General features: G+C 44.1%; 1 protein-coding gene across 2 annotated transcripts in view; it reads left to right on the top strand.

The window, feature by feature from the left end:
• The window catches only part of kif25 (kinesin family member 25), a 315,794-nt gene that overhangs the window by 82,899 nt on the left and 207,300 nt on the right, over nt 1-25,595 (top strand). For both annotated transcript variants that reach the window (XM_063056605.1, XM_063056604.1), the window contains one exon: nt 10,942-11,009. In XM_063056605.1, coding sequence (XP_062912675.1) covers nt 10,942-11,009 — 68 coding nt within the window. The remainder of the gene's footprint in view (nt 1-10,941; nt 11,010-25,595) is intronic.

The following is a 25,595-nucleotide window of genomic DNA, read 5'->3' on the forward strand; positions in this document are numbered from 1 at the left end:
TTACACTGACATATGACTAGGAAAAGTTTAGATGGATATGGGCCTAACACAGGTAAATACGGCTAGTTCAAGCAGGCAGGACGGTTGGCATGGATGGGTTGACCAAAAATCTGTTCTCTTGTCCTATACTCTATGGCCATATATTAAGGGGATTGTGAGATATAATGTTCATACAGAATAGTGGGAATCAAGAAGGAAATCAGCCTTACTTGATGAATGACTGGGAAAATGAGAATTATGATCAGCTGCATCTTTGATTCTTTATTTGCAGTGCCTATAAAAAGTATTCACTCCCCTTGGAAGTTTTCATGTTTTATTGTTTTACAACATTGAATCACAGTGGATTTAGACCATAAGACAAAGGAGCAGAAGTCGGCCATTCGGCCCATCGAGTCTGCCCCACCATTTTATCATGAGCTGATCTATTCTCCCATTTGGTCCCACTCTCCCGCCTTCTCACCATAATCTTTGATGCCCTGGCTACTCAGATACCTATCAATCACTGCCTTAAATGCACCCAATGACTTGGCCTCCACTGCCGCCCGTGGCAACAAATTCCATAGATTCACCACCCTCTGGCTAAAAGTATTGCTTCACATCTCTGTTCTGAATGGGCGCCCTTCAATCCTTAAGTCATGCCATCTCGTACTAGACTCCCCCCACCATGGCAAACAATTTTGCCACATCCACTCTGTCCATGCCTTTCAACATTCGAAATGTTTCTATGAGGTCCCCCTCATTCTTCTAAACTCCAAGGAATACAGTCCAAGAGCGGACAAACGTTCCTCATATGTTAACCCTCTCATTCCTGGAATCATTCTAGTGAATCTTTTCTGAACCCTCTCCAACATAACACATCCTTTCTTAAATAAGGAGCCCAAAACTGCCCACAGTACTCCAAGTGAGGTTTTACCAGTGCTATATAGAGCCTCAACATCACATCCCTGCTCCTATACTCTATTCCTCTAGAAATGAGTGCCAACATTGCATTCACCTTCTTCGCCACCGACTCAGCCTGGAGGTGGCGAAGAAGGTGAAGAAGTCCCGTTGCATCTCAGAACTTTGTATTCTCTCCCCTGTGACTCAAAGTTGTAGAACAACAAACATGAAAACTTCCGGGGGGGGGGGGGCGGTGGTGAATACTTTTTATAGGCACTGCACATGGTACAGATAGTGCATTACCTTTGTACAACGTGTTTGCCATTGCATCCTACAAATGTTCGTTTTCATTCAAGATGATTGTCAGTACCTTAAAATTTTTCAGTTTCAAACTTGTTGAAGTAGTGAAATCATTTAATTTTTACTCCCAGTCATTTCTGGAATCTCCAAGCCTCAATGGTGAAACCACATTGAGCAAAACAGTTCTGAATTGTCTTGCTGCTTATTTCTCACCAACTATCACTGCCATAAATTAGTTCTTTATGAATACAAACACACACAACATACTATTCAAAAACTGTTTGCTTTGAGCTTAATGTAGGGTCTAATGGCCACACAAGTGCACATGACTGATGTTAGTTAGAGACTGTTTGGCAACAGTCTCCTGTCTTAAATAAATGAAGGTAATCCTGAATATTTTCTTGGTTAGTTTTTGATATTTAAGAGTTGTCCAAAATATGCAGCTGCCCCAATTAACCGATGGCTCAATTAACCAAAATCCACTGTATATACTTATGATTATGTCTTGCAATGTATTGCTGCCGAAAAACAACAAATTTCATGGCATATTCTGGTGATATTAAATCTGATTCTTTCTTTCCCTGCCCATTGACATTATCGCCATAATCACAGTGTGTGAGCTGCCAATTACAAGTGTTCTAAGCTGATCCTTACAACAAATTTAAGGCATACTTGAGATACCCCTTTTGATTGTTGGTTGAAGAAGGTTTTAAAATGGGAAATACGATGCTTATTTGTGATTAATAGCTTAGGAACAATGCAAAGAATTCTGAAATTTTATTGAGCTGAAATTTTTCTCTTGTAGTCCTTTCCTAACTTGCAGAGTAATTCCAACATTTTCTAGTTTTATTTTTATGCTCATTTTAAAACAATTTTTGTCTCGAGTTTGTATACAGTCCAGAGAAGAAAGCAGCATCTAATTGATAACTACAAGCACAAAAAGAGAGGCTTCAGTTAGAGAAAGCAAAAGAAAAGAAAAACTAAAGGTTTTCTTTTTCCTTCCCTTCTTTATCTCTGCTCAGCTAGGACAGTAAGAATGTCAGGCAAGAGAGTTTCATGCTCTTCTTGCGGGATGTGGGAAGACAGGGAGACCTTCGGTGTTTCCGAGGACTACAACTGCGAGAAGTGTATCCAGCTGCAGTTTCTAACAATCTGTGTTAAGGAGTTGGAGCTTCAGGAGGCTGAGGGGGTGATAGATAGGACATAGAGAGAGAGAGAGTTACACCTAAGGTGCAGGACACAGGAACTGGGTGACAGTCAGGAAGGGGAAAGGGGTTAAGGAGCCAGTACAGAGTAGACCTGTGGCCATCCCCCTCAACACTGGTATATCACTTTGGATACTGTCGGGAGGTATGACTGAACAGAGGAAAGTCACAGTGGTTGGGTCCCTGGCACTGAGTCTTCCTGAGGAAGGAAGAGGGGAGAAGAGGCATGCTGTGGTAATAAGGAATTCATTAGTTAGGGGAACAGACAGGAGGTTCTGTGGGTGAGAAGGAGATTCCCGGATGGTATGTTGCCTCCCGGGTGCTAGAGTTTGGGACATCTCAGATTGAGTCCTCAGTATTCTTAAGTGGGAGGGTGAACAGCCAGAAGTCGTGGTCCATGTAGGTACCAATGACATGGGTAGGATGTGTGACAAGGTTCTGCATAGGAGCTGGATACTAGATAAGGGGCAGGAACTCCAGGTTTGTGATTGCTACCTGTACCACGTGCTAGTGAGGCAGGATCTAGGAAGATTGTACAGTTCAATATGTGACTAAGGAGTAGGTGTAGGAGGGAGGGCATAAGATTTTTGGATTACTGGGTTCTCTTCATGGGAAGATGGGACCTGTTAAGAAAAGACAGTTTTCACCTGAACTGGAGGGGCACTAGCATCCAACAGGAAGGTTTGTTAATGCTGCATGATGGGGTTTAAACTGGAGTTGAGGGTGAATGGGCAGCTGTAGCACTTAGGCCATTTGCAGGGAAAGTGCCAGGAAGGATGATTGGACAAGGGAATCACAAAAGGAGAGATCCCTGCAGAAAGTGGGGGGGGGGGGTGGAGAAAGAGGTAAAGATATGTTATCTTTTATATTAAAGGGTAGAATCCCTTGGAGATGGAGGATGATGTGCCAGATGCGGAGGCTCATGAGATGGTAGGTAAGGACAGGAGAAACTCTATCACTGTTAAAGCGGTGGGAAGATGGGGTGAGCATGGATGTTCGTAAATGGAGCAGATGCAGGTGAGGGTAGCATCAATGTTGGAGGAAGGGAAACTCCATTCTTTGAAGAAGGGGAACATCTCTGATGCTGTGGAAAGGAAAGCCTCTTGAATGAATGAATTGACTTTATTTCTTACATCCTTCACATACATGAGCAAAAATCTTAATGTTACGTCTCCATCTAAATGTGCAATGTGCAATCATAGTAATTTATAATAATTTATAATAAACAGAACAGTCAGTGTAATATAGAGTACACTCAAATCAGCATGAGTTAATCAGTCTGATGGCCTGGTGGAAGAAGCTGTCCAGGAACCTGTTGGTCCTGGTTTTTACACTGCGGTACAGCTTTCCAGATGGTAGCAGCTGGAATAGATTGTGGTTGGGATGGCTTGGGTCCCCAATGATCCTACAGGCCCTTTTTACACACCTGTCCTTGTAGATGTCCTGAATCATGGGAAGTTCACAACTACAGATGTGCTGAGCTGTGCGCACAACTTAAAGCTGTTTACCCTCTTAACCCCAGATCCATTGATGTCAATAGGGGTTAGCCCATCTCCATTCCTCCTGTAATCCACAACCAGCTCCTTTGTTTTTGCGATGTTGAAGCATAGAAACATAGAAAACCTACAGCACAATACAGGCCCTTCAGCCCACAATGCCGTGCCGAACATGTCCCTACCTTAGAAATTACTAGGGTTACCCATAGCCGTCTATATATTTCTAAGCTCCATGTACCTATCCAAAAGTCTCTTAAAAGACCCTATCATATCCGCCTCCACCACCTTTCCCGGCAGCCCGTTCCACGCACTCACCACTCCCTGTGTAAAAAAACTTAACCCCTGACATCTCCTCTGTACCTACTCCCCAGTACCTTAAACCTGTGCCCTCTTGTGGCAGCCATTTCAGCCCTGGGAAAAAGTCTCTGACTATCCACACAATCAATGCCTCTCATCATGTTATACACCTCTATCAGATGAGGGAGAGATTGTTTTCTTGACACCACTGTGTCAGAGAGATGGCTTCTTCCCTGTAGGTCACCTGGTTATTGTTTGAGATGAGGCCAATCATTGTGTCATTGGCGAATTTAGTTGGCAGATTGGAGCTGTAGGTGGCGATATAGTCATGGGTATACAGGGAGAATAATCTTTATTCTTGCTTTCCAGCACATATGATAACAGAAATCTGTTATTGCAGTGAAATAGATTGATTCACTTATGAAATACTGCTATCATTTTAAAATTACAGAAAATGACTTTTTGGTTTGGCTTGTCAAATCTGACTTATTACATGTATTGATTCATCTGACTGTGTACAGGTATTGTTGCCGGTTAGCTCTGAGGAGGGATCAAATGGGCCAGTGTTTTCTTTGGAAAAGGGGAGGCTGTGAGGGGTATTTAATTGAAAAGTATAAAATTATGTAGTGCCAAGATCGAGTAAATAGTAAAGACCTAGTTTCCTTGACTGAGAGCTTAAAAACAGGGGAAATACAGTAAATTTAAAATTCAAGTTCAAGTCATGGATAGTCATTCAACCATACGTGACTATCCAATACAAACAAAACAATGTTACTCCAGAGCCAAGGTGCAAAACACAGTACCAGTGATACACAGCACAAGGCATATATAGCACATAAAAGACATACAAGATATCAGTAAAATACAGTTACATAAAAAATATGGTCCAAGGCCCTGAGTTCATGAATGTTGCAGCAGTCTCCAGTTGAACATAATAAGGCTTGTCTTTTACCGAGTGAATGCTCGTAGAAGGATGGGGGAGACTACATGGAAGGAAAAAAATCACTGAAGGGTGGTGGGGAACTTAAAGCTTAATGCAAGTGTGGCAGAAACAGAAACCATCATACAAAGAGTATACGAAGAGTCACCGTCTGTAGGACTATGCACCTAAATGCTACAAGGTATGTTGAGGTGTGATTTGGAGGAGTAAGTTGAGGAGTTATTTATAGGTGCAAAGGATTGTTATTAAAAGAGGTTGCCCTCATTAAATACTTCAGATGCTGGGAATCTGAAATAAAAATCAGAAAATAGTGAAGCCTTTGGAGAGTCAGAAGGAACTATGGAAAGAGAACCATTTCATATTGATGAGTTTTCATCAGAGTAGAATGTTAATGTCATGTTTATTGTTATTTGCACAAATACGTGGATGTACAGATGCAATGAGAAACTTACTTGCATCATGGGCGCATAGCATCATATGAGGAGGGTTCACAAGAAAAATAGAAATTAAACATAAATTATAACAATTTTTACAAGGAAGAACACAATTAGGAAGAAAAATCAATGTCTTAAAATAGACATGTCTCAAAATGTCCCTAATGGTCACGGTGTTGCTAAACTACAGTTATACAGTTGTACAGTTTGATGCAAGAACTGAATGGTTGAAGGGAAGTAGTTCTTGAACCTGATGTTATAGAACTTCAGGCTTCTGTACCTCCTGCATGACGATGGCATGGCTCACAGAAGGGAGATCTTTGATGATAGATGTTGCCTTCTTGAAGCACACCCTGTAGATGCCACTGATAGTGGGGAGAAATATGCTTTTCATTACTTGGGCTGAGGTCACTACTCTCTGCAGCTTCTTGCGTTCCTGCATATTCAGTTATTTTTCCAGACTATGAGGATGGTTTCAACAGCACATCTATAGAAGTTTGTCAGAGTGTAGAAATTTAAATGTGTGTAAGGGGGTTTCGACTTTTATGTTACTGCGGAGGCTAATTAAAATGGCGTCTTTGTTATGTTAATCTGGGGAATGCGGCTTTGTTGTGTTAAACGCTGAGAAAGTTTGCGCTAGCAGCTTGTTTTTCCTTTAGAGTGTGATAAGTAAGTGCTATTAACCAATTGGGATAGTTGTTATGGTTTTGGTGTATTTGAAGATACCGTATGCGCGGGGTTTTGGGGCAGAAGGCGGGAGAGCGAGACAGAGGATGGACCAGGTGCTGTGAGTCCGCTAATGGGGTCGGATCCCGAGCGGGACGTTTAGCGAGGAGATGGAGACAGTCTCGTGTGGAGCGTCTGGTCGACCACCGTTGTTGGTCCCAGGCGGCCGGTCGAGGTGGTCTGAGGGGTCGCAGGGTGAAGAAGAAGGTCCTTGAGCTCCAACGGTTTTTGTGCACGAAGAGATTGAACTTTGATAAGTGTGGCGCCTTTTATTTTCCTTTTATATTTTATTCTCTCTTAATTATATAGTTCCAGTAATATCTATAAACTGTATATCATTTAATTGTATCTGGTGTATTGTCTGTTATTTGGGCGGGGTGGGGTACCTCACACAGCATCCACACAAACGAATTACCCAGTTTGGCGGGGCCGAGGCTATTTCCCTAGACGACAGCGAGCCCAGCGACCCTGAGGGTGGCCGGGAGGGGACTACATTGTGTGGGCTTTGTCCGAGATTGAATCTGCTGGTATGCTGTGTGGGTGCCCTGTTTAAATCTGTAATGTGTGTCTCTGTGGGTTATTTGCTGGTTATTGCTGTATGCATGGTGGGTGAGGTCTTTGTTCGAGTTCAGGCTGGCATTGACGAGTTGGAGGTGGCACCCGGGGCTGCCCATGCGGTTGGGAGAGAGAGGAAAGAGTGGCCTGATTTGGAGGTAGGGTCTGCGAATAAATGTTCTAGCTCTGGCAGGCTCTGCCTGGCACTTGGGATAGTGTCCACCGCAAGAGGGGCGGAGGCGTGTGAGACGTGGGCGGAGCGGATCTCTCAGTTGTTAGATGAGTGGCGGGCTCGTTTGAGGGAGAGCGACAGGGATTGGTTGAAAGTTTGAGTAGGCGGACCGGTGACGGTGTTAGAGCTGTCAGGTTCACTTACACCGTAGTGACAGCTGTCAGTTATTTGAAAGAGGGGGAAAAGTTTTCAGTGTGTCTTCTCTGGCGAGGAGGGCGGCTAAATTGCTTGCAGTGCCAGGGGGATCATTTCAGGGGATCAGTTGTTCAGCTGATCAGAGAGGTGTCGGGAAACTTAGTGGAGGACCAGTGGGGGAACGGCTTGGGGTCTCTGGGGAAGCACGTTCCCAGCAATGTACCAATGAACTTCCACAAGGAAAAGACCCTATTCCTGAAGGCTTAGAGGGGCCACGCCCCAGGGTGTCGCTATGGATAGAGGGAAGCGATGCTAAAGCCATCCTCGACCCCGGGGCACAGATCAAGTTGTTGTACAGTTCGTTTTACAACCGGTGTCTGAAGCATTTATCCTTGACAACCGCAAGGGCACCGGAGACTTTGGGTACTAGTGGCAGTAGTTATCCAGAAGACGATGATTAGTTAATGACCCTGGAGTTCATGGGGGCATTGTCTGGGCACCCAGCGTGTCGAGTTGCTTCTGAGGACGTGTGTAGCAGCCTTGAGCCGGTACTGAATTTAAACGAGACCCGGCGGTGGTACGGCTTGGGAAAAGTAGCTGAGGGTGAGACCCTCTTAGTAGATGCTCCGAACTACTACGAGGGAGGGGAGTTGACCGCTGAAGACACCTCAGTGAGAGAGAGGTCGCGGCAACTGGACCCTGGCGGCGTGGAAGATGAAGGCAGCGTGTGTGTGGATTATGCGATGTGGTTTAATGTGCTGCATCTGAGGGGTGGATGTTGCCAGATCCTGAGGAGTGCAGCTGTTGAGCTGAAGGTGGCCTTTACTAGTTCCCTAGGATTCTTCCGATCCGAAAAGATGCCCAGGGGCATATCCGGAGCCCCTGCATCCTTCCCGTGGGGCATGAGGAAGACCATGGGGGAAGTGAAGGTATGTGGAGTTTTGACGTATGTGGATGACCGCCTGGAGCTTGGATTCGCCTGGGGGGACTATGAGGCGAGGCGAGTGGCTGAGCCCGGGCGACCGAAGCGAAGTGTCAAATGTGGAGGAGTTTTTGGCCGGAGGAGTTTGGTGCAATGTGAGGAAAATGACCCGACATAGCAGTTGAACTTCCTGGTGTTGGGACAGACGGTGGTGGACCGGGGAATGGAAACCCAGGTCGTCAATCTGAATGAGACGCAGGGAAGAGAGGGGATTTGCACCGCACTGCGGTCATGTACTGATGAATTAATCCAGCGAGAAGAAACAATGTCCCACCTTCGAAGGGATCAGCAGAAACTCAAGACGTCCATTCAGAACAGATTGGAAGACTTGCAAGTTGGGGAAGATCAAGGAAGTGTTCTGACTAAGGTCAACAGAAAACCGAGAGCCCAGGGAGGGGAGTTTGACTACACTCGAGGAGGTAAAGAAATGGAGGGCAGATCTCGGAAAAGGGAGGCGGACGCTTGAAAGAAACCTGAAGATGACTATCGTGAGTTTAAATGGAGTGGAAAAACTGAAAGTTGACTTGGAAGACGTCCTCAGGAAGAAACAACCAGAGGCTGAACATTCTTTAACTGCTGCTTTTCAGGTCAGGGTGGAAGAAGCTGGTGGGGTAACTGCGTCCCAGATTGAGATGGCCGGGAACCCTGAGTCAGAACTGCGGAGGCTGTGGCGAGAGTTGAAGGAGTCCCCGAAGAAGCTGACGTCTCGACTGCAGGAGGCTGAAGGGGTAGCCCCGGCCAAATGTTTCAGTTTGGAGAAACTTAAACAGCAGCTACCGATCGAGGGAATGAGGAAGGATACGGATTCGAAGGATGATGTGCTGCACATGTGGAACATGCTGCCTTTCGCTAACTTCCCCGTGATTGAGGAAGAGACCTTTGGCCCTTCTCCCACTGAGTCAGCTGTAGTGGGGAGGGCTAGCTGTGGGCAGTCTGAGTTGCGGCAGGATCAGGAAGGAGGAGAGGCGGGGCCCCGGACACGGGACTGGGGGTTCCGAGCTATAATGGTGGCCTGAGTGAGAGAGGAGTTGGCAAGCAGGCCCAAGGTATCCCTAGTAGTGTCTGAACCTTTTGGGTTTAGGTGAGGGGGTACGGAGGTCTTGGAGGGTTAAGAAGCTCCCAGATAGGTTGGTCTATGTAGCGCCCGTGGGACGGGAGTAAGGTCCACTGTTTGGGGAGCACTGTCACTGTGTGTATCTGTGTATGTGTGTTTTGTGTGTCTGCAGGACTGGTTGGCGAGTTATTTAGAAGTCGTGAGGACATGACTTTATTTGGTGGGGGGAGAGTGTAAGGGGGTTTTGACTTATGTTACTGCGGAGGCTAATTAAAATGGCGTCTTTGTTATGTTAATCTGGGGAATGCAGCTTTGTTGTGTTAAACGCTGAGAAAGTTTGTGCTAGCAGCTTGTTTTTCCTTTAGAGTGTGATAAGTAAGTGCTATTAACCAATTGGGATAGTTGTTATGGTTTTGGTGTATTTGAAGATACTGTATGCGTGGGGTTTTGGGGCAGAAGGCGGGAGAGCGAGACAGAGGATGGACCAGGTGCTGTGAGTCCGCTAATGGGGTCGGATCCCGAGCGGGACGTTCGGCGAGGGGACGGAGACGGACTCGTGTGGAGCGTCTGGTCGACCACCGTTGTTGGTCCCAGGCGGCCGGTTGAGGTGGTCCGAGGGGGTCGCAGGGTGAAGAAGGTGGTCCTTGAGCTCCAACGGTTTTTGTGCATGAAGAGATTGAACTTTGATAAGTGTGGCGCCTTTTATTTTCCTTTTATATTTTATTCTCTCTTAATTATATAGTTCCAGTAATATCTACAAACTGTAAATCACTTAATCGTATCTGGTGTATTGTCTGTTATTTGGGCGGGGTGGGGTACCTCACACAGCATCCACACAAACGAATTACCCAGTTTGGCGGGGCCGAGGCTGTTTCCCTAGATGACAGCGAGCCGAGCGGCCCTGAGGGGGTGGCCGGGGGGCTACATGTGTATGATGTAAGGAAAAGGAAAAAAGGAAAGAATATCATCTTCAAAATGGAGGAAGGTAAATTTGATTAAATGACAGAGGATGGTGATTCAAGGCCAAAATGAGCAGTAATGGAAACAGCAGTAAACAAAAAAGCAAACAGTCTAGTTTTGAATTTTTTAATGAGGAAGACTAATGAGTCAGGAGATAAGTCTCTACTCCTTGACCTTGTAATGGGGATGATTATGGGAACTCAGCAGGTTGACCAGTGTCTGTGGAGGGGGGGAGAAATTGTTGATGGCTCAGATTGAAACTCTGCATCCAGAATAAGAATGGAGAGGGGAGATAGCCAGTATAAGGAGGAGAGGGTGAGTGATGAAACAGGGATCAAAGGTGATCGATGGACTGAAGAAGGGATTGAAGGGCAATGGGCAGATTGATCAAGCAAGGAAAGAGGGGGTTAGTTGAAGTTAAGATACAGAGGCAGGAGGAGGATGAGGAACAACACCTCATATTCCACATGGGTAGACTACAAACCAATGCTATGAACAATGAATTTTCCATTTTAAGGCAATTCTCACCTCCATTTAACCCCCACAACCCCCTATCCCCGTTGTTCCTTTTCCCGTATCTTTCTTCTGCACGCTCAGTCCTGATGTAGGGTTTTGACCCAAAATGATGATAATTACTTGCCCCCGCCATCAGATTCCCCACTTCCCTCCAGCAGTTTGTTGCATCTGCAGTCTTTATTTACTTAAGTTACGGCTTCATAATGTAATGAATCTATTTTTGTATGCAGGAAACTATTCAAGTAAAATGCAGTCGCTCTGGTCTTACAGCAGTAAACAAGATGTTTGAATTTGAACGGTAAGTGATAACAGTCACAGTGCATTTCTGATAAATACTAACAAACTGGTGAAAAGAAAGCAATAGGTTGTGTTAACTTATTGCAAAGCTGTTCTGTGTAAACAGTCTCAGTGGCTATAACAAACAGAGACAAATAAATAGCCATACCGGGAACAAAGCTACAAGCTTTGTGCATAAAAGGCAAAAACTAGCCAAGCATCTTGGCACTGGGAGAGACAGAAAAAATGCAGCAAAATGAAAAAAAACAATGGTGAGCTAGAAAACAAGAGTACAAAAGAAATTTGCAAGGTGAATCAAAATGAACACAAAATAATTATAAAGTCCTGACGAAGGGTCTCGGCCTGAAACGTCGACTGCACCTCTTCCTACAGATGCTGCTTGGCCTGCTGTGTTCACCAGCAACTTTGATGTATGTTACAAAATAATTATGATTGAGGTAAAACAGGTGATGAAGAGCAACATTAGCAACTTGTAGAGATATTGGTGACAGTATAAGTGAAAAGACAAAATTAGTATACAATGAATGATTATTTTTGCATTAGTGGTTTTGGGCCCTTTATCTGAGAAAGGATATGCTGCCATTGGAGAGGATGCAAGGAAGATTCACAAGAATGATCCCTGGATTGAAAGAGTTGATGTACGAGGAGCATCTGATAACCCTGGGCCTGTACTCACTGGAATTTTGATGAATGAGGGGAGATCTCATTGAAACCTGTAGAATATTGTAAGGCCTAGATAGAGTGGATGTGGAGAAGATGTTTCCCATAGTGGAGGTGTCTAGCCTCAGAGTACAAGGACATCTCTTTAGAACAGAGATGAGGATGAATTTCACTAACCAGAGTGTGGTGTATTGTGGAATTCATTGCAATAGACAGCTATGGAGGAAAAGTCATTAGATATTTTTAAAATGGAGGTTGATATAGAAACATAGACCATAGAAAACCTACAGCACAATACAGGCCCTTCGGCTGTCAATGCTGTGCCGAACATGTACTTAGTTTAGAAATTACCTGGGGTTACCCATAGTCCTCTATTTTTCTAAACTCCATGTACATATCTTAGAGTCTCTTAAAAGACCCTATTGTATCCGCCTGTACTGCAGTCGCCGGCAGCCCATTCCACGCACTCACCACTCTCTGCATAAAAAACTTACCCCTGACACTTCCTCTGTACCTACTTCCAAGCACCTTAAAACTGTGTCCTCTTGTGTTAGCCATTTCAGCCCTGGGAAAGAGCCTCGGACTATCCACACAATCAATGCCTCTCATCGTTTGCAGTGTGCGCAGCTGCTCCAGAAATGATATCAGTATTTGTTAAGTAGGTACCGTGCACAATTCTGATTTGATGGAGACAGACGTGAGAGCACAGAGGAACATCTGGAGAAACTTCTGAAATGCCTGCTTCGCTGCCGCTGCTACTGTATGTTCCGGAATCTCTGGAGGAGAAGGCCTCTGAATCCTCGGCTTTGCTTGTTTCGGTGGCCGGGACGAGGTTGAAAGCGCTTGGCAGAGGATGGCGCTTGGGAGGCTGTATCGGAGGGGCTGGTCGGAAGCTCAAAGTTTTTGGATGGACTCAGAGTTGGCTGTCGAGTGCTTCCAATATATCGGCATTTGTCAGTTGTCGGTGCTTGGAGGTTTAGGGCAGGGAGAACTTCTCCCTCTTGCCGCCTGCTATCGGGGGCTATTGGAGTCGATCGGGACTTGAGTTTTTTACCGTTCCCATGGTCTGCTCTTCATCAAATTATGGTACTGTTTTGCACTGCTGTAACTATATGTTATAATTATGTGGTTTTGTCAGTGTTAGTCTTTGGTTTGTCCTTTTTTTTGTGATATCACTGGAGGAACATTGTATCATTTTTTAATGCATGCATTTCTAAATGACAATAAACAAGGACTGAGTGTCCTCATAATCTAATCTAATCTTATACACCTCTATCAGCCACTGGCTATATACAGTGCCTGTAAAAAGTATTCACCTCCACTTGGAAGACATCTTGTATTATTGTTTTACAACATTAAATCACAGTGGATTTAATTTGGCTTTTTTGACACTGATCAACAAAAAAAGACTTTTCTGTGTTAAAGTGAAAACAAATTTCTATAAATTGAATTGAATTGGCTTTATTACTTACATCCTTCATATACATGAGGAGTTAAATCTTTACATTACGTCTCTGTCTAAATGTGCAATTTATAGTAATTTATAAAAATAGTATGTACAACAGAACGGTCAATATAACATAGAAATACAGTTGTGTCAGCATGAATTAAGCAATCTGATGGCCTGGTGGAAGAAACTGTCCCGGAGCCTGTTGGTCTTGGCTTTTATGCGGTGGTAGTGTTTCCTGGATGGTAGCAGCTGGAACAATTTGTGGTTGGGGTGACTCAGGTCCCCAATGATCCTTCAGGCCCTTTTTACACACCTGTCTTTGTAAATGTCCTGAATAGTGGGAAGTTCACATCGACAGATGCGCTGAGCTGTCCACACCACTCTCTGCAGAGTCCTGCGATTGAGGGAAATACAGTTCCCATACCAGGCAGTGATGCAGCCAGTCAGGATGCTCTCAATTGTGCCCCTGTAGAAAGTTCTTAGGATTTGGGGGCCCATACCAAACTTCTTCAAATGTTCGAGGTGAAAGAAGCACTGTTGTGCCTTTTTCACCACCCAGCCGGTATGTTCAGACCACATGAAATCCTTGGTGGTGTTTAAGCCAAAGAACTTAAAGCTGTTCACCCTCTTAATCCCAGATCCATTGATGTCAGTAGGGGCTAGCCTGTCTCCATTCCTCCCGGTAGTCCACAACCAGCTCCTTTGTTTTTGCGACATTAAGGGAGAGGTCATTTTTTTGTGTCAGGGTGATGATTTCTTCTCTGTAGGCTGCCTCATTATTATTTGAGATTAATCCAATCAGTGTAGTGTTATCAGCAAACTAAATAGGTCTAAATTAATTACAATGATTAAACACAAAAAATTGATTGCATGATTGCTCATCCCCTTCAAGTCAGTATTTAGTAGATACATCTTTGGCAACAATTACAGCCTTGAGTCTGTGTGGATAGGTCTCGATCAGCTTTGCACATCCGGACATTGTAATTTCACCCCCCTCCCCTGCCATTCTTTACAAAACTGCTCAAACTCTATCAGATTACATGGGAATTTTGAGTGAACAAGTCCAGCCACAAATTCTAAATTTGATTGAGATCTGGACTCTGACTTGGCCACTGCAGGACATTAACTTGGTTGTTTTTAAGCCACTTGTTTTTTTTAGAGACATAGAAACATAGAAACATAGAAAACCTGAAACACAATACAGGCCTTTTGGGGCCACAAAGCTGTGCCGAACGTGTCCTTACCTTAGAACTACTGAGGCTTACCCATAGCTTATTTTTCTAAGCTCCATGTACCTATCTAGGAGTCTCTTAAAAGACCCTATTGCATCCGCCTCCACCACTGCCGCCGGCAGCCCATTCCACGCACTCACCACTCTCTGCATAAAAAACTTCGCCCTGACATCTCCTCTGTACCTACTTTCAAGCACCTTAAAACTATGCCCTCTCGTGCTAGTCATTTCAGCCCTGGGAAAAAGCCTGTGACTGTCCATACAATCAATGCCTCTCATTATCTTGTACACCTCTATCAGGTCACCTCTCATCCTCCGTCACTCCAAGGAGAAAAGGCCAAGTTCACTCAACCTTTTCTCATAAGGCATGCTCCCCAATCCAGGCAACATCCTTGTAAATCTCCTCTGCACCCTTTCTACGGTTTCCACGTTCTTCCTGTAGTGAGGCGACCAGAATTGAGCGCAGTACTCTCAAATGCGGTCTGACCAGGGTCTTATGTAGCTGCAACATTACCTCTTGACTCTTAAACTCAATCCCACGGTTGATGAAGGCCAATGCACTGTATGCCTTCTTAACCACAGAGACAACCTGTGTAGCAGCTTTGAGTGTCCTATGGACTTGGACCCCATGATCGCTCTGATCCTCCACACTGCCAAGAGTCTTACCATTAATACTATATTCTGCCATCATATTTGACCTACCAAAATGAACTACCTTACACTTATCTGGGTTGAACTCCATCTGCCACTTCTCAGCCCAGTTTTGCATCCTATCAATGTCCCATTGTAACCTCTGACAGCCCTCCAATATTATCCACAACACCCCCAACCTTTGTGTCATCAGCAAATTTACTAACCCGTCCCTCCACTTCCTCATCCAGGTCATTTATAAAAATCATGACGAGTAGGGGTCCCAGAACACATTCCTGAAGCACACCACTGGTGACTGAACTCCATGCAGAATATGACCCGTCTACAACAACTCTTTTCCTTGTGCGGGCAAGCCAGTTCTGGATCCACAAAGCAATGTCCCCTTGGATCCCATGGCTCCTTACTTTCTCAATAAGCCTTGCATGGGGTACCTTATCAAATGCCTTGCTGAAATCCATATACACTACATCTATGGCTCTACCCTCATTAATGTGTTTAGTCACATCCTCAAAAAATTCAATCAGGCTCGTAAGGCACGAGTTGCCTTTGACAAAGCCATGCTGTCTATTCCTAATCATGTTATGCCTCTCCAAATGTTCATAAATCCTGCCTCTCAGGATCTTCTTCATCAACTTACCAACCACTGAAGGAGGACTCACGTGTCTATAATTCCCTGGGCTATCTCTACTCCCTTTCTGGAATAAGGGAACAACATCCGCAACCCTCCAATCCTCCGGAACCTCTCCCGTCCTCATTGATGATGCAAAGATCATCGCCAGAGGCTCAGCAATCTCCTCCCTCGCTTCCCACAGTAGCCTGGGGTACATCCTGTCCGGTCCTGGTGACTTATCCAACTTGATGCTTTCCAAAAGCTCCAGCACATCCTCTTTCATAATATCTACATGCTCAAGTTTTTCAGTCTGCTGCAAGTCATCTCTACAATTGCCAAGATCCTTTTCCGTAGTGAATACTGAAGCAAAGTATTCATTAAGTACCTCTGCTATCTCCTCTGGTTCCATACACACTTTTCCATTGTCACACTTGATTGATCCTATTCTCTCACATCTTACCCTCTTGCTCTTCACATACTTGTAGAATGCCTTGGGGTTTTCCTTAATCCTGTCCACCAATGCCTTCTCATAGCCTCTTCGGGCTCTCCTAATTTCATTCTTAAGCGCCTTCCTGCTAGCCTTAAAATCTCCTAGGTCTCTATCATTACCTAGTTTTTTGAATCTTTTGTAAGCTCTTCAATTCTTCTTGACTAGATTTACAACTGCCTTAGTCCACCACTGTTCCTGTACCTTACCATCCTCTCCCTGTCTCTTTGGAACGTACCTATGCAGAACCCCACGCAAATATCCCCTGAACATTTGCCACATTTCTTACATACATTTCCCTGAGAACATCTGTTTCCAATTTATGCTTCCAAGTTCCTGCCTGAGAGTCTCATATTTCCCCTTACTCCAATTAAACATTTCCCTAACTTGTCTGTTCCTGTTGTCCTCCAATGCTATGGTAAAGGTGATAGAAGTGTGATCACTATCTCCAAAATGCTTTCCCACTGAGAGACCTGACACCTGACCAGTTTCATTACCCAATACCAGATCAAGTACAGCCTCTCCTCTTGTAGGCTTGTCTACATATTATGTCAAGAAACCTTCCTGAACACACCGACCAAACTCTACCCCGTCTAAACCCCTCAATCTTGGAAGATGCCAATGGTTGGGGGGTGGGAATCAAATTAAAGAGGCTAGGCGAGAGGAGGTTAGTTCACAACAGGGGGATGGGAACCAGTGCAGAGAGACAGAGGGGTGTAAAGTGAGGGTAGAAGCAAAAAGTACTAAGGAGAAAAGTAAAAGTGGCAGGCCGACAAATCCAGGGCAAGCATTAAAAAGGGCCACTTTTCAACATAATTGTATAAGGGCTAAGAGAGTTGTAAAAGAGCGCCTGAAGGCTTTGTGTGTCAATGCAAGGAGCATTCGTAATAAGGTGGATGAATTGAAAGTGCGGATTGTTATTAATGATTATGATATAGTTGGGATCACAGAGACATGGCTCCAGGGTGACCAAGGATGGGAGCTCAACGTTCAGGGATATTCAATATTCAGGAGGGATAGACATGAAGGAAGGGGAGGTGGGGTGGCGTTGCTGGTTAAAGAAGAGATTAACGCAATAGAAAGGAAGGACATAAGCCGGGAAGATGTGGAATCGATATGGGTAGAGCTGCATAACACTAAGGGGCAGAAGACGCTGGTGGGAGTTGTGTACAGGCCACCTACCAGTAGTAGTGAGGTCGGAGATGGTATTAAACAGGAAATTAGAAATGTGTGCAATAAAGGAAACAGCAGTTATAATGGGTGACTTCAATCTACATGTAGATTGGGTGAACCAAATTGGTAAAGGTGCTGAGGAAGAGGATTTCTTGGAATGTATGCGGGATGGTTTTTTGAACCAACATGTCGAGGAACCAACTAGAGAGCAGGCTATTCTGGACTGGGTTTTGAGCAATGAGGAAGGGTTAATTAGCAATCTTGTCGTGAGAGGCCCCTTGGGTAAGAGTGACCATAATATGGTGGAATTTTTCATTAAGATGGAGAGTGACATAGTTAATTCAGAAACAAAGGTTCTGAACTTAAAGAGGGGTAACTTTAAAGGTATGAGACGTGAATTAGCTAAGATAGACTGGCAAATGACACTTAAAGGATTGACAGTGGATATGCAATGGCAAGCATTTAAAGGTTGCATGGATGAACTACAACAATTGTTCATCCCAGTTTGGCAAAAGAATAAATCAAGGAAGGTAGTGCACCCGTGGCTGACAAGAGAAATTAGGGATAGTATCAATTCCAAAGAAGAAGCATACAAATTAGCCAGAAAAAGTGGCTCACCTGAGGACTGGGAGAAATTCAGAGTTCAGCAGAGGAGGACAAAGGGCTTAATTAGGAAGGGGAAAAAAGATTATGAGAGAAAACTGGCAGGGAACATAAAAACTGATTGTAAAAGCTTTTATAGATATGTAAAAAGGAAAAGACTGGTAAAGACAAATGTAGGTCCCCTACAGACAGAAACAGGTGAATCGATTATGGGGAGCAAGGACATGGCAGACCAATTGAATAATTACTTTGGTTCTGTCTTCACTAAGGAGGACATAAATAATCTTCCAGAAATAGTAGGGGACAGAGGGTCCAGTGAGATGGAGGAACTGAGCGAAATACATGGTAGTAGGGAAGTGGTGTTAGGTAAATTGAAGGGATTGAAGGCAGATAAATCCCCAGGGCCAGATGGTCTGCATCCTAGAGTGCTTAAGGAAGTAGCCCAAGAAATAGTGGATGCATTAGTGATAATTTTTCAAAACTCGTTAGATTCTGGACTAGTTCCTGAGGATTGGAGGGTGGCTAATGTAACCCCACTTTTTAAAAAAGGAGGGAGAGAAACCGGGGAATTATAGACCGGTTAACCTAACGTCGGTGGTGGGGAAACTGCTGGAGTCAGTTATCAAAGATGTGATAACAGCACATTTGGAAAGCGGTGAAATCATCGGACAAAGTCAGCATGGATTTGTGAAAGGAAAATCATGTCTGACGAATCTCATAGAATTTTTTGAGGATGTAACTAGTAGAGTGGATAGGGGAGAACCAGTGGATGTGGTATATTTGGATTTTCAAAAGGCTTTTGACAAGGTCCCACACAGGAGATTCGTGTGCAAACTTAAAGCACACGGTATTGGGGGTAAGGTATTGATGTGGATGGAGAATTGGTTAGCAGACAGGAAGCAAAGAGTGGGAATAAACGGGACCTTTTCAGAATGGCAGGCGGTGACTAGTGGGGTACCACAAGGCTCAGTGCTGGGACCCCAGTTGTTTACAATATATATTAATGACTTGGATGAGGGAATTAAATGCAGCATCTCCAAGTTTGCGGATGACATGAAGCTGGGTGGCAGTGTTAGCTGTGAGGAGGATGCTAAGAGGATGCAGAGTGACTTGGATAGGTTGGGTGAGTGGGCAAACTCATGGCAGATGCAATTTAATGTGGATAAATGTGAAGTTATCCACTTTGGTGGCAAAAATAGGAAAACAGATTATTATCTGAAAGGTGGCCGATTAGGAAAAGGGGAGGTGCAACGAGACCTGGGTGTCATTATACACCAGTCATTGAAAGTGGGCATGCAGGTACAGCAGGCGGTGAAAAAGGCGAATGGTATGCTGGCATTTATAGCGAGAGGATTTGAGTACAGGAGCAGGGAGGTACTACTGCAGTTGTACAAGGCCTTGGTGAGACCACACCTGGAGTATTGTGTGCAGTTTTGGTCCCCTAATCTGAGGAAAGACATCCTTGCCATAGAGGGAGTACAAAGAAGGTTCACCAGATTGATTCCTGGGATGGCAGGACTTTCATATGAAGAAAGACTGGATGAACTGGGCTTGTACTTGTTGGAATTTAGAAGACTGAGGGGGGATCTGATTGAAACGTATAAAATCCTAAAGGGATTGGACAGGCTAGATGCAGGAAGATTGTTCCCGATGTTGGGGAAGTCCAGAACAAGGGGTCACAGTTTGAGGATAAAGGGGAAGCCTTTTAGGACCGAGATTAGGAAAAACTTCTTCACACAGAGAGTGATGAATCTGTGGAATTCTTTGCCACAGGAAACAGTTGAGGCCAGTTCATTGGCTATATTTAAGAGGGAGTTAGATATGGCCCTTGTGGCTACGGGGATCAGGGGGTATGGAAGGAAGGCTGGGGCGGCGTTCTGAGTTGGATGATCAGCCATGATCATAATAAATGGTGGTGCAGGCTCGAAGGGCCAAATGGCCTACTCCTGCACCTATTTTCTATGTTTCTATGTTTAATATTTGGGAAATTAAAATCCCCCACCACAACAACCCTGTTGTTATTACTCCTTTGCAGAATCTCTCTCCCTCTCTGCTCCTTGATATCCCTGTTGCTATTGGGTGGTCTATAAAAAACACCCAGTAGAGTTACTGACCCCTTCCTGTTCCTAACCTCCACCCACAGAGACTCTGTAGACAATCCCTCCATGGCGTCCACCTTTTCTGCAGCCGTGACACTATCTCTGATCAACAGTGCCACTCCCTGACCTCTTTTGCCCCCTTTCCGGTCCTTTCTGAAACATCTAAAGCCTAGCACTTGAAGTAGCCATTCCTACCCCTGCACCATCTGAGTCTCTGTAATGGCCACAACATCATAGCTCCAAGTGCTGATCCATGCTCTAAGCTCATCTGCTTTGTTCATAATACTCCTTGCATTAAAATAGACACATCTCAAACTATCGGTCTGAGCATATCTCTTTTCTATCACCTGCCTATCCTCCCTTTCGCACTGTCTCCAAGCTTTCTCTATTTGTGAGCCAACCTCCCTTTCCTCCATCACTTCAGTTCGGTTCCCACCCCCCAGCAATTCTAGTTTAAACTCTCCCCAGTAGCCTTAACAAACCTCCCCGCCAGGATATTGGACCCCTGGGATTCAAGTGCAACCTGTCCTGCCCCGAAAGAGGTCCCAATGATCCAGAAATCTGAATCCCTGCCCCCTCCTCTAATCCCTCAACCACACATTGATCCTCCACCTCATTCTATTCCTTTATTCACTGTCACGTGGCACAGGCAGTAATCCCAAGATTACTACCTTTGAGGTCTTGCTTCTCAACTTCCTTCCTAACTCCCTGTAGTCTGTTTTCAGGACCTCCTCCCTTTTCCTACCTATGTCGTTGATACCAATGTGTACCCCATGACCTTTGACTGTTCTCCTTCCCACTTCAAGATATGGTGGATGCGATGAGAAACATCCTGGACTCTGGCACCTGGGAGGCAAACTACCATCTACTTTTCTTTCCTGCATCCACAAAATCGCCTGTCTTACCCCCTAACTATGGAGTCCCATATCACAGCTGCCATCCTCTTCCTTTCCCTACCCTTCTGAGCCATAGGGCCAGACTCTGTGCCAGAAGCATGACCACTGTTGCTTCCCCCAGGTAGGCTGTCTCCCCCAACAGTACTCAAACAGGAGTACTTATTGTTAAGGGGGACAGCCACTGGGGCACTCTCTAGCATCTCCCTCTTCCCCTTTCCTCTCCTGACTGTTACCCACTTATCTGTCTCCGTAGGCCCCGGAGTGACTACCTGTCTCTAGCTCCTCTCTATCACATCCTCGCTCTCTCTGACCAGACAAAGTTCATCGAGCTGCATCTCCAGTTCCCTAACATGGTCCCTAAGGAGCTGCAGCTCGATGCACCTGGTGCAGATATGCCATCTGGGAGGCTGGGAGTCTCCTGGACCTCCCACATCTGACACCGCTTACAGAAAATCAGCCTCGCACACATATTTTCTGTCTGTATTCTACATAGATAGATATACTTTATTAATTCCGAGGGAAATTTGGTTTCGTTACAGCCACACCAACCAAGAATAGAGCATAAATATAGCAGTACAAAAAACCCCAACAATCAAACACCAAAATGCAAACTATGCCAGATGGGAAATAAGTCCAGGACCAGTCTATTGGCTCAGGGTGTCTGACCCTCCACTGGAGGAGCTGCACGTTCGATGGCCACAGGCAGGAACGACCTCCCGTGCCGTCAAGTGTTGTATCACGGTGGAATGTGGCCGAAGTCCAACAGTAAGAAGTTCAATATCCATTCTGCAAACGTGTTCCTCGATCGTAATATACCCCGGATTGCACCATCCGTTGTTAGCCAGAACAGTAAGCACCGAACTCCTTTACGCTTACCGTTCTCAGTGCACTTCCGGTCAGCTGGAACGGTATTACCCACCGAACTCCTCTTCTCCAAAAGTCTCTGTTGTCTCGATCTGGTCCTCTTTTCTCGCCTTTGTAATCCCCCTCTGTGTGTTTTCCTCCGGATTTCGGCAGGGTAGATAACCTACCTTGTCTCAACCCTTGATTGCCAAAGCCTTCCTACTCTGTCTCCCTCTACTCCGGCGCCCGTTGTATAAATCTGTCTTCTTTTTAAACTCTTCTCGCTGTTCTCACTGGCTGACCTCCACTCACTTGTGCAGTCGTGCCCCATTCAAACCGCTGAAGAAATAACTGTCACCTTTTGAAATCTTCTCACTTTTAAACTCTTCTCACTGTTCTCACAGAAATGTTTTAAGCCATTTCTGAGTAGCTTTGGCTTTATGCTTGGGATCATTGTCTTGCTGGAAAACAAAGCTTCTCTCAAGTCCCAGTTCTCTTGCAGTCTGCATCAGGTTTTCCTTCAGGATTTCCCTGTATTTTGCTGCATTCATTTTACCCTCTATCTTCACAAGCTTCCAGGGCCTGCTGCAGTGAAGCATCCCCACAGCATGATGCAGCCACCACTGTGCTTCACGGTAGGGAAGATGTGTTTTTGATGATGTGAAATATTTGGCTTATGCCAAACATAGTGCTTAGTCTGCTGGCCGAAAAGCTCAAATTTTGTTTCAACAGATCATAGAAACTTCTCCCAGCTGATTTCAGAGTCTCCCACATGCCTTCTGGCAAATTCCAGCCAAGGTTTCAATGTAAGATTTATTTTCAACAATGGCTTTCTCTTTGCCACTCTCCCATACACCTGCAACTGGTGAAGTACCCGGGCAACGGTTGTTGTATCACATTCTCTCCCATTTCCGCCACTGAAGATTGTAACTCGCCCCGAGTTGACATAGGTTGTTTGGTTGCCTCCCTCACTAGTCCCTTTCTTGTACAGTCACTCAGTTTTTGAGGACTGCCTGCTCTAGGCAGATTTACAGCTGTGCCATATTTTTTCCATTTGCTTTTGTCTTCATGGTGTAGTTTTTTCCAGGATACTGACTCACCAGCACCTGGACCTTCTAAATTCAGATGTATTTTTACTACAATCAATTGAAACACCTTGACTGTACATGGTGATCTCCATTTAACATTATATGACTTCTAAAACCATTTGGCTGTATCAGTGATGATTTGGTGTGTCATATTAAAGGGGATGCAATCAATTATTTTGTGTTTTATCTTTGTAATTTATTTAGATCACTTTGTAGAGATCTGTTTTCACTTTGACATGAAAGAGTCTTTTTCTGTTGATCAGTGTCAAAAAAGCCAAATTAAATCCACTGTGATTCAATGTTATAAGACAATAAAACATGAAAACTTTCAAGAGCAGTGAATAGTTTTTGTAGCCACTGTACTTGCCAATGGCATTATGGAATCCCTAAGATTGTCTTGACCAGCCTTTCTCAACTTTTTTTGCCCTGGAGGAACCTTTGAAATAATTTTCAGGTTTCAGAGAACCCCTGCATAAAAAGTATTATATCTACAGCTTACATTATGTTAGTGTGATCATTAAGTTGCAGATATAATCAAAAATATCTGTCAATGATCTTTTGAGTGGAGGATTAATTTTTAGCTTACCATTCTTGAAATTAATCTCTTTCTTTCCCATTCATAAATTTTTAAAACTCATAAGGCAAACATAATAAATTTCTCAATTCTGGGTTGAACTTGAAACAAGCACACACGAATTTCACCTTCAACTTAAATAAGTCAATTTCTATCCTTGCTCTTGATGCTTGTTAAACAAGAAAAAGCTTGCTCACACATGTAAAAAGTTGAAAATTGCAGGAAAATATTCATTGCTTTCCCAAAAATGGCAGGATACTCTTTCACAGAATCCAGAACTTGTCCAGGGGCAGGTCAGTAAATCTCATCTTGAGTGCATGATCAGAGTGCAGCTCACAAAGTCTTCCTCTTCTCTCAAAGGCAAGCTGTCAGGCTGAGTAGAAGATTCAGAGAAGGGGTCCCTCACCCAGTCATACACTTGTGTTGAAAGGAAGGAAAAATTCTGTTCAATTTTGTTCTACAGTTCTTCCAGAGGTTATCAATAAGACTCAAGACTTTCTGATATCCTTCCTCACGCTTGAGCCCAAGCAGCAATGAAAACGTTTCAATATTTCCTTTTGCAACATGATTTTGCCAAAAGATTCAGTTTCATTTTAAATCCAGGAATCTCGTCACTTGAAATCAAAATATTTTCTCCAAGGTCTTGCAGAGGCCTGTTCAACTAGTACATATGATGAAAAATGTCAGTTAAGTAGGCTAGTTCCTGCCGCCATTCTTCATCTTCAAAGCACTTGGCAAAATCTGGCCTGCTATTTTCTTGAAAGAACTCCTGCAATTCACCTTTCAGCTCAAACACCCTGTTGAGAACTCTTCCTCTGCTAAGCCACTGGATTTCTGTATGTAGCAGGAGATTGGTGTGTTTTTTGTCCAGGTTTTCACACAGTTTTATAAACATTTTCTAGTGAACTGCTCTTAAAGCTACTAAATAACTTGCTCCCTGAGCTTTTTTTAAACTGATTGTGACATTATTTTCAAAAGCTTTAATATGTTTTGAAATTCCAATAGTCATTTTAATTATTCAACACTCTCACGTATCATATGGCTGTGATTTGCAGTTAAGTGTCTTTTCAATTTTGCTGGGGCCTTTGCTACAGTGATGCTAGAAAGCTTATGAACCCTGTGTAATTTTCTCTATTTCTGCATAAATATGACCTAAAATGTGATCAGATCTTCACGTAAGATCTAACACTAGATAAAGAGAACTTAATTAAATAAATAACAAAAAAAAACATTATACTTGCTCATTTGTATATTGAAAAAAAATGATCCAATATTACATTTTTCTCTTGTTGGAAAAACTATGTGAATCTCTGGGATAATGCCTTCTAGAAAAGCTATTTGGAGAAAGTGATTCTAATCAATGAGATGAGATTAGAGGTGCAGATTGTAGAGGTGCCCTGCCCTATATAAAAAAATACACAAAAAGTCAGGTTATTAACAGAACCTGCTCTTCTCAAGAAAGATCTGTTTACGTGCACCATGCCTCAGGGTACATCCACACTACGCCGGATAATTTTGAAAACGCCGGTTTCGAGTAAAAACGACAGGTGTACACACTAAATGTTTTTAAAAATATCTCCGTCCACACTGACATGGGTATTTGGGCGAATTTCCTCTACTGGGCACGTGCAGGACACACAGAAAACAAGCGAAGAGGAAACAGTATACTTAGTGCGCGTTTGTCCAGTTACAGAGTAGAAAAACCTGCAGTAATCTCTGGCATTCACTAAAGTTTCTGTTCTTGCATCCACTATAAGAAAAACACTGAACAAGAATGGTGTTCATGGAAGGACACCACGGAGGAAATTACTGCTCTCCAAAAAAAAAATTGCTGCACATCTCAAGTTTACAAAAGAACACATGGATGTTCAACAATGCTTCTGGGTCAATGTTAAACATAGAAATATAAAAAACCTACAGCACAATACAGGCCCTTCGGCCTACAATGCTGTGTCAAACATGTACTTACTTTAGAAATTAACTAGGGCTACCCATAGCCCTCTATTTTTCTAAGCTCCATGTACCTATCCAGGAGTCTCTTAAAAGGGCCTACCGTATCCACCTCCACCATTGTCGCCGGCAGCCCATTCCACGCACTCACCACCCTCTGCATAAAAAAAAATCTTACCCCTGACATCTCCTCTGTACCTACTTCCAAGCACCTTAAAACTGTACCCTCTCGTGTAGCCATTTCAGCTCTGGGATAACGCCTCTGGCTATCC

Source organism: Mobula hypostoma, chromosome 8 (genome assembly GCF_963921235.1).
Source record: "Mobula hypostoma chromosome 8, sMobHyp1.1, whole genome shotgun sequence".
In the NCBI taxonomy this organism is placed as follows: Eukaryota; Metazoa; Chordata; class Chondrichthyes; order Myliobatiformes; family Myliobatidae; genus Mobula; species Mobula hypostoma.